The sequence below is a fragment of the Onychostoma macrolepis genome, chromosome 21 (assembly GCF_012432095.1).
Source record: "Onychostoma macrolepis isolate SWU-2019 chromosome 21, ASM1243209v1, whole genome shotgun sequence".
Lineage (NCBI taxonomy): Eukaryota > Metazoa > Chordata > Actinopteri > Cypriniformes > Cyprinidae > Onychostoma > Onychostoma macrolepis.
The window spans coordinates 23,807,514-23,816,307 of NC_081175.1; the positions used below are offsets into that span (position 1 = coordinate 23,807,514).

Here is an 8,794-nt window from a genome sequence, read left to right on the forward strand (position 1 = left end):
AAAATAACAGAAAAAGGCCCCCCCTCCCCCACTATTAGAAAAGTGAAAATAATTATTGGAAATCAGTTATCCAAATGGATCGATTCACACGTCAGACATTCGATATTAAGAAATGTTATGTATGGTAGGCTATACGGTACTTTGAGCTCTCATTCTAAGACATGCTGCATTTTGAAAAACAGTTCATTTTACTATACTACAACGATAGCTATGCTACTTTTAGTTACTCCAAAAAAACGTTTTCAAAGGACTGTGATTGTTTAAAGTACCTTAACATAGCGGACAGCACATCACAACCCATTTGTCAAGTCGTCATATACTTCATAGAATAAATAATGGAATAAGGTTTATCAGTAATGCGCACCATTGGCCAAATGATAGTCATGCATCATGTTTCTCAATAACCCAATGATAATAACCTTTCGTGTCATTCATACAGAAGCAACAACTGACAGTACCCACATCAATGCAGGTTTCATATTAGCTTTTTATGTAAAAATAAAATAAGGTTTTCATTGAATTCAGCTATGCTTCATAATGCTGTTTTTTTTTAAACCAATTTGCCTGTATATGTAATCGAGAGGGATCATATCTTGATTTTATTTGCATGTTCAAAACTAAGTCTCGGAGATTCGCATGCCATTTAAATGAAATCCACAATTTTTCCATGCAAATCATCTCTGTAGATGCATGGAAGTTTTTAACAATATTTTTAAATGATAATGATAAAAACTAAATAAATAAAATAAAAAAAAACAACTGTAAATATCTTAAAGTACCACAAAGACAGGACACAGGTTAAAGGGACAGTTCACCCTAAATTTGTTCCAAACCTGTAGTAGTATCTGTTGAATAAAAAAGAAGATATTTTGAATAATGTTGGTAATCAAACACTTGCTTGGTAGCCATTGACGTACTATACTTAAAATACCGTGGAAGTCAATGGCTAACATCAACTGTTTGTTTATGTGCCGAGGAACGAACATGCATGCATCATGGTACTCTCGATAACGGTGTAATACATGATTCGGAGGAGAATAATTGTTGAATACAATGGTTATTTTTGTTTTCTTTGGGCACAAAACGTATTATTGTAGCTTCATAAAATTACAGTTGAACCACTGATGTCACATGGACTGTTTTACCGATGTCCTTGCAACCTTTCTGGCTCTGGGAACATTTCAGTTATACTGCTGTCTATGGAGGGTCAGAAAGCTCTCGTATTTCATAAAAAAATTATAAATATCTTAATTTGTCTTCTGAAGATGAACAAAGGTCTTGCGGGTTTGGAATGACAGAAGGGTGAGTAATTAATAACAGAACTTTCTTTTTTAGGTTAACTATCTCTTTAAATCTGTAGAATATGATGTGTAGGCCAGAACATCTTTGAAGCACCACAATATTTAACTTAAAATGCTATTTTGACACACATTTTGCATCTCATGAATTGAAAATTACAGAAGGCTATACTGTGATTTCGATTAATTGTTCACCCCTACTGTTAAATAAACAAATGAACACATACATCTGGACATTGCCCAAACCTAATAGACCACTTACAAATGGAAATACAGCCTTCATGAAGACTCAATTAATGTCAATTAGACAATTAATGTCAATTAGAATAAATGGATTTACACGCAGTACATCAACACACCTTTCCTTTTATGTGGCCGCACTGTAGTGGGAACTGGACAGCCTCCTTTTTCCACACCTTCATCAGTTAAAAACATGGAAAAAATTTAAATAAATATATATATTGATGAATGCAGGGATGTCCAGACTCTGAATTTGTTTACAGTATCACATTACACAAAGTAATAGTATGGTTTTGAGCGGTTTACAACTTATTTTCAATAATATTCATATAGCTCCTTTTCTGCTTACCTTTACCAATAAGGGCTGCTGGTGGTCCAGTGGTAGCTGCTGAGGGATGATGTTCGGTCACTGCTACCTGTGGACCTGGTGTGACCATTGGTGGTCCAGTGGTAGCTACTGAGGAATGATGTTCGGTCACTGCTACCAGTGGATCTGGTATGACCATTGGTGGTCCAGTGGTAGCTACTGAGGGATGATGTTCGGTCACTGCTACCTGTGGACCTGGTGTGACCATTGGTGGTCCAGTGGTAGCTGCTGAGACATGAAGCTTGGTCACTGCTACCTGTGGACCTGGTGTGACCATTGGTGGTCCAGTGGTAGCTGCTGAGACATGAAGCTTGGTCACTGCTACCTGTGGACCTGGTGTGACCATTGGTGGTCCAGTGGTAGCTGCTGAGGCATGAAGCTTGGTCACTGCTACCTGAGGATCTGGCGTGACCATTGGTGGTCCAGTGGTAGCTGCTGAGGCATGAAGCTTGGTCACTGCTACCTGAGGATCTGGTGTGACCATTGGTGGACAAGTGGGGGGTTCAACCTGGGCTGATGAGGGTTCACTGAATTGTTCAGCAGCACCTTGTGCAGTCCAGCCTACATTGTAGAAGTACAGAATTATTTAGAAAATACTGATCAGCCTATTTTCACAATTTTATGACATTTTATTAAAAATCTGACTAAAAATTTAATTGATTAATCAAGAAAAAAATGTAACAAAAAATATAGTAAGTTGCAGCTGTAATAGCAACCAGAGATGTGTATAGACCTAACACGTGCTGATTGTTTTACCAAACTACTTCTACCAAGCAGTACTGATTTATCAGGGGAATGGTCCTAAGACATGTGATGGATGTTTAAGATTGTTATGGATAGACTCGGACACGAAGGTGAGTAGTGAATATAGAGTGGTTTATTTTAACAGGTGAAGCACACTGGTGTTAGATGATCAAGTGGAGAGGTGAGTAGATGATCTTGAAGTGAGTAGTTTGTGGATTGGTGATAGGATGATGATATCTCTTTCTTTTCCACAGCGTTTCGGGGAGACAAGACGGGGGGGATCCACGAGGACACTCACACACTCCAATGACAGGCACTCTAGGAGGAGAGGAGGACACAAGGAGGAAGGAACACAGAAGGTAAAGCAAACAAGGTAAGTCAATTCTCTCGGAAGGATATGGTCTTGATCTTAGGATACAGCGTTGTCAGAGTCCACGTTGAACAAACGAGATCGGACAGGGAAGTGAATGTGTGAGGATCCTTTGTAGTGGGTGTTGATGAGGCCGTGATTTGGTGCAGGTGTGCGTGATCAGAGCTCTGGTGAGGTAAAACGCTGTGATTGGTGGAGTGAAGGGCCTGACTGATCCGTGACAAAGATAGTCTGGTGGTCGGGTGGTTGACCAGTTATGCCACTTTTTCTACTGGATTTGTACAGTTAAAATTATGGCATGGGTAATTACCTTGTCTCTCAATTCAGTGTCATAGTTTATGTTATAAACAAACAAATTATAAAATACAGGCTAGCGAAAAAAGGAAAGCCGTGGTCACACTATTTTGAACATGCACCGGCCACAATATAACGTCACGCTCTGCAGCATCTTTTAAAAAACTGAAATTTAACACAAATAACAATACGTCTAAAATGTAAAAACATACAATCTACTCCACTTTTCTGCAGCACTGCAGTTTTAAATTTATGCACTTTTAATTCAGCTACGAGGTCATACTGTGATCATGTATTGATCTGCAGTTGATCACACGTTTTAATGTGATAGGAGTTCGCAGGTCAGAGTTAATGCGCATGGAGCCCTAGGTTTGGGGCCAAGTGCTGTTTTAGGGTGTTGCCTTCACTTCATTTCAAATGTGTGGATGAAATAAGGCAGCATATCTGCATGCATTTGTAAAAAAAGTTCAAGCTTGGTTCAGTATAAAGCCAAGTGTGTGGCCCTGCATCTGGGCTGGATCATCTGGTGTGTGCATTCTATTCTATTTAAGATTAAAATGAAAACCAAGCAAATGCAATTATTACAATGTTATTTTATTGATACTTAAAAGTAAGTAGCTAAATAGCTAGCTAGGCAGCTTTTAACCTCTCCCAATTAGTTTTAGTTGTAAGCCAAAATCATCAATGATAATCTGAATTCTCCATTAGTTGAGAGTAGGCAACCACAGCCTTACCTGTGACAGGGACACAAGGCATCAAATACATGACTTTTTAAAACAAATATATATATGCGACTTGACATATATAGTTTAGCCTATAGAATAATTCTCTAATTACTGCAAGTTTATGACAATTTTAAGCAGGACTGCATAACAGAACAGAAAGTACACTGGACGCAGTGAAAGGATGTAACTTTAATGCAAGTGCGCATAACATATCAGCGAGCAGGGGGGTTTACAAAATAAATAAAAAATGTGCTGGGCAAATAAATAACTGTAATTCTATATAAGATTTCGATTACAGGGCAAAACATAAAAAAACAAACAAAAAAAACCCCTGTGACAATTACATCAGGATTTCTTAAAATCGCGCTCGAAGAAAAAAATATGGTTTCAATTATGACCCAACCGGGCCGTGACCGGCAGGTTCTTAGGTTGCGTCCAGGCGCTGACCTGTCTGTGGCCTAATATGGTGATGTCATATTGCTAAAGTTACAATAAAGACCTAATATCAACACAAAAATCATAAGCTTACCTTGCGCGTTCCGACACAGCGTCTCGTTCCCTCTGGGAACCACGGTTACATACGTAACCTGGGACGTTCTTTAGCCTGAACCTCGCTGTCTGTGAGATCTTCATATGTGTGGAATCTGTCTTGAATTTCCTCAGCAATAAATTCAAAGTTTGGTGGGAACTTTTCAGTTTTTTAGATGGACTCATCACCACTGGCCGTCCTCTGTTTCAGTGTCTGATCTGTGTTGAGCATTACCTGGCAGTGGTTCATCCGCTAAAGTTTCTGAAGTACAAACCTCTCAGATATAGAGTGATTTCTTCAATTATTGTCTGGGGGGCAAGTTTTGCATCTGGTGGGTTCAATATTATTGTGACTTTGTTCTTTTTTCATACTGATTCATATATTGTTTCAGTCTTTGGGCAGTTTTCCCTCTTCTTCTGCATGCAGTTGTTTTGTCTTGTGGCTGTTCTCAGAGCTCTGATGCAGTCAGGACCAGGAGAGAGAGTGAGAGAGAAATGAGGAAAACCACATGAAGAGCGTTTTACCTCATTCTAATAACTACTATGACCATGCTAATCATGTATTTTCCCTTTTTGATTTCAATAATTCTAAATAGTTTAGAAGGAAATATAGAAACATTCTCAAATATTGCTTACATTTGTTTCTTTTTGGCTGGTTTGATGCAGCCACTTCTTTAACAAACTGCTCTGTTGCTTAGTTATGTGCATTCTATCACCATTTAAACTGTCCTTTCAGTCATCAGTATCAATAGTATTTCTAATGTAGTCTAAATGTAGCCAATTTAGGGCCTAATGTTGGTTTGAAGTTCTTGATAAACTTGTAATTTTCCATCTTCCGGAATCATGGCTGATAAAGAAGTGCAAGTTTCATCCCATTAACAGAATAGCTTGGAAGGCAGACAGTCCAGCTATAAGTGACTATAGATAGAACTTTATCCACTATTTTTGAATGATTCAGTTTGCTTATTTATCCCCCAGATCTTCCCCACTGATGGGTTACATTTTTCAGATGACTTTTTTTACAACAGCACTGAGGAGGAAATTGGTTTTGCAGTGATTACAGTGAATATCATCATTGTTCTGTTGAGTTTTCCAATCAACTTCTATGTGATTTGGCTCATAGTAACAGGAACCGGGAATGGACTTGCAGCAGAGTTCTTCATCCTCAACCTCACTGTCTATGAGATGCTATTTTGTATACAATGTCTCTTGAAACTTATCAACTACAAACATGGACATTTTTGGACAGCTGAGGATTTCTTTAACTCACTAGGTATCATGGGTTGTCCTCTGTTTCATTGTCTGATCTGTTTTGAGCGTTACCTGGCAGTGGTTTATCCTGTAACCTTTCTGAAGTACAAACCTCTCAGATACAGAGTGATCTGCTCTGTTATTGACTGGGTGGCTACTTTTGTTTTCAGTGGGATCAGAATTGTACTGTCATCTTGTTTCTGAATTATTTTTATTCTATTTTCATCTTGGCACAGTTTTCCCTCTTCCTCTCCATCCAGTCTTGTGGCTATTCTCAGAGCTCTGAAGCAGTCAGGACCAGGAAAGAGAGCGAGAGAGGGAAACGAGATAAACCACACGAAGAGAAGAGCATTTCTAATCATTCTAATTACTGTTGTGGCCTGCTAATTAAATTTTTTAACAGCTGTGTGTATTGGTTATGTTTGTTTTACTTTTGCTGGTTTGGTGCAGCCTCTTCTCTTTCTGAACCGTGTAGGGAAACTTCCCTTCATTAAATGTCAATAATTATACTTGAATTTTCATTATGGAGTCTCTATAATCAATTTGTCTGCAACTGCAACTGCATTATTAATATACAAAGTTATGCTACAAAAAATGAGTTAAAATTTTATTTTTTTCTTAATTGCAGCGAGTGGCATTTCTACATCTATAAAACACATTTAAAGGGATAGTTCACCCAAAAATGAAAATTCTGTCATTAATTACTCACCCTCATGCCATTCCAAATCTGTAAGACCTTCGTTCATCTTCAAAACACAAATTAAGATATTTTTGATGCATTCCGAGAGCTCTCTGACCTTCCCATAGACAGCAAGGATCCTTACACGATCAAGGCTCAGAAACATTGCAAGGAGATTGTTAAAATAACCCATGTGACATCAGTGGTTCAACCATAACTTTACGAAGCTACGAGAATACTTTTTGTGTGCAAAGAAAACAAAAATAATGACTTAATTCAACGATTCAACAACAGTTCAGGCAGCCCTATCACCCTGTAGCCCAAGACTGGTTGCCCACTGATGCTAAGCAGGGCTGAGCCTGATTAGTACCTGGGTGGGGGACCTCTAGGTTGCTGCTGGAAGAGGTGCTAGTTTGGCCAGCAGGGGGTGCTCACCCTGTGGTCTGTGTGGGTCCTAGGGCCCCAGAATAGTGATAGGGACACTGTACTATCAACAAGCACCATCGTTCGGATGAGATGTTAAACCGAAGTCCTGACTCTCTGTGGTCATTAAAAATCCCAGGATGTCTTCGAAAAGAGCAGAGGTGTGACCTCAGCATCCTGGCCACCCGCCCATTGGTCCTCTGACCATCATAGCCTCCTAACAATCCCCATATCTGCTGATTGGCTTCATCACACTGTCTCCTCTCCACCAATAAGCTGGTGTGTGGTGGGCGTTCTGGCACACTATGACTGCCGCTGGATCATCCAGGTGGATGCTGCACACTGGTGGTGGATGAGGAGATCCCCCCTGACAATGTAAAGTGCTTTGAGTGCCTAGAAAAGCATCATATAAATGTAATGAATTATAATTCATTTGTCTCCTGATTTTGGAGAGTATCAGGTTACACTTTATTTTGATAGTGCACTTTAGACATTCTACTAACAATAAGTAACTTTGTAACTACATGTCAACTAATTCTCATTAATTTGCAACTACATATCTACCAACTCTCAGAGTACACTTTTAGGGTAGGTTTAGGGTTAGTAGAATAAGTTGACATACACTTGCAAAGTTTCTCATAGTCAGTATGTTGTATGTTGTGGAGCCATTAAAATAAAGTGTTAGAAGATATTAAGCAGACAGTCTACTAATACTCTAATGACTGCTAGTTGACATGTAGTTGCAAAGTTACTTAATGTTAGTAGAATGTCTAAAGTGGACTATCAAAATAAAGTGTTACCGGGTATCACATACGTAAACAATGTATGCAAAGTATGTACGTGGATACGTTGTTTACATTCAGACCAAAGCGTAAAGAGGTATCTGTGTACATACACTGCATATATCGTCTAATATTTTCATGTGTTATCACAGTGTTGTCATATTTGTGGAATGTGCTGTAAAGAGAATCATGCACATCTGTTGTTTTAGTTTGACATTGTTTTTGATCTATAATGACAGAAGATTCTGTTTTGAATGAGTTAGTTTTGTGATTAGGTGGCTATTGAAAGCAGGTGGTTATTTGGTGTGTGATGAGATGTATTTCACAACTAGTCTTGTTTTCATGCCACTCATCCTGAATGAACTTTGTGAACTCCATCCTTTACTTAATGTGAGAATTTTCACTTATTTTCTTGTGTACGGAGATGAATTACCACTATTGTTGCTTCAAAACATGTTTTACACATCCACAATCTTGTGATACTCTTAAAGACCACAGTCTGTATTTTTAGCAAATATGATGTTGCTTGATGTATTTGCATATAAGGGTTTCATCCCAGGTATTAAAATGCAAGTTTCATCCCATTTTCACTTTAACTTGGAAGGCAGACAGTACAGATATACGTGACTATACATATAACTTGCTCTGCAAATTCTGAAGTCAAAATTGCATGAATTATACTATCTTTAAAGATGCTAAAGGTAAAGAGCTTATTTGGGCAATGTTTGATGGATAATAAATGTATAATCTCTGCTATTTAGAATAGGATTTTGGACATGAACTGGTAATACTGATTCATTTACTGTTTTTTTTTTGGCTCAAATGTGTGTTATTTAAAGTAGTTTTGATCAGGTTTACTCTGTACAGTTACAGAATGTTCTGATTTACTAACACTTGTATCTCATTCACAGATAACATGTCTGTTTTTTTGACTGCACACAGTGACGAGATGAATATCTCCAGTGATATCTTCACCACTGATGGGTCAAACTTTTCTACTTATTCACTTCACACCAGAACTGAGAACAATTATTTACTGTACTTTCTCAGTGTGCTGTTGGGTTTTCCTATCAACTTCTATGTGATATGGCTT

The 8,794-nt window shown here is 38.3% G+C and overlaps 1 protein-coding gene across 1 annotated transcript; it reads right to left on the reverse strand.

Annotated features, from left to right (window-relative positions):
• Positions 1–629: 629 nt before the first annotated feature.
• On the reverse strand, positions 630–4,747 carry LOC131529256 (mucin-2-like). The gene is made up of 5 exons (XM_058758884.1): positions 4,568–4,747; positions 2,806–3,186; positions 1,888–2,466; positions 1,658–1,714; positions 630–845 (listed from the first exon to the last, which is right to left on the reverse strand). The coding sequence occupies exons 3-5, from the start codon at positions 2,387–2,389 to the stop codon at positions 817–819; spliced, it is 588 nt and encodes a 195-aa protein (XP_058614867.1). The 5' UTR covers positions 2,390–2,466; positions 2,806–3,186; positions 4,568–4,747; the 3' UTR covers positions 630–816.
• Between the last annotated feature and the right edge of the window lie 4,047 nt (positions 4,748–8,794).

Bases quoted from the DNA above. Each gene is read 5' to 3' on its own strand.
- LOC131529256 (XM_058758884.1), bottom strand. From the start codon at position 2,389: ATGGTCACACCAGATCCTCAGGTAGCAGTGACCAAGCTTCATGCCTCA. The intron at 1,715-1,887 runs GTAAGCAGAAAA...TAACTGATGAAG, and splicing joins AGCAGCCCTTATTGGTAAAG to GTGTGGAAAAAGGAGGCTGT. The intron at 846-1,657 runs GTGTGTTGATGT...TTTATTCAACAG, and splicing joins GCGGCCACATAAAAGGAAAG to ATACTACTACAGGTTTGGAA.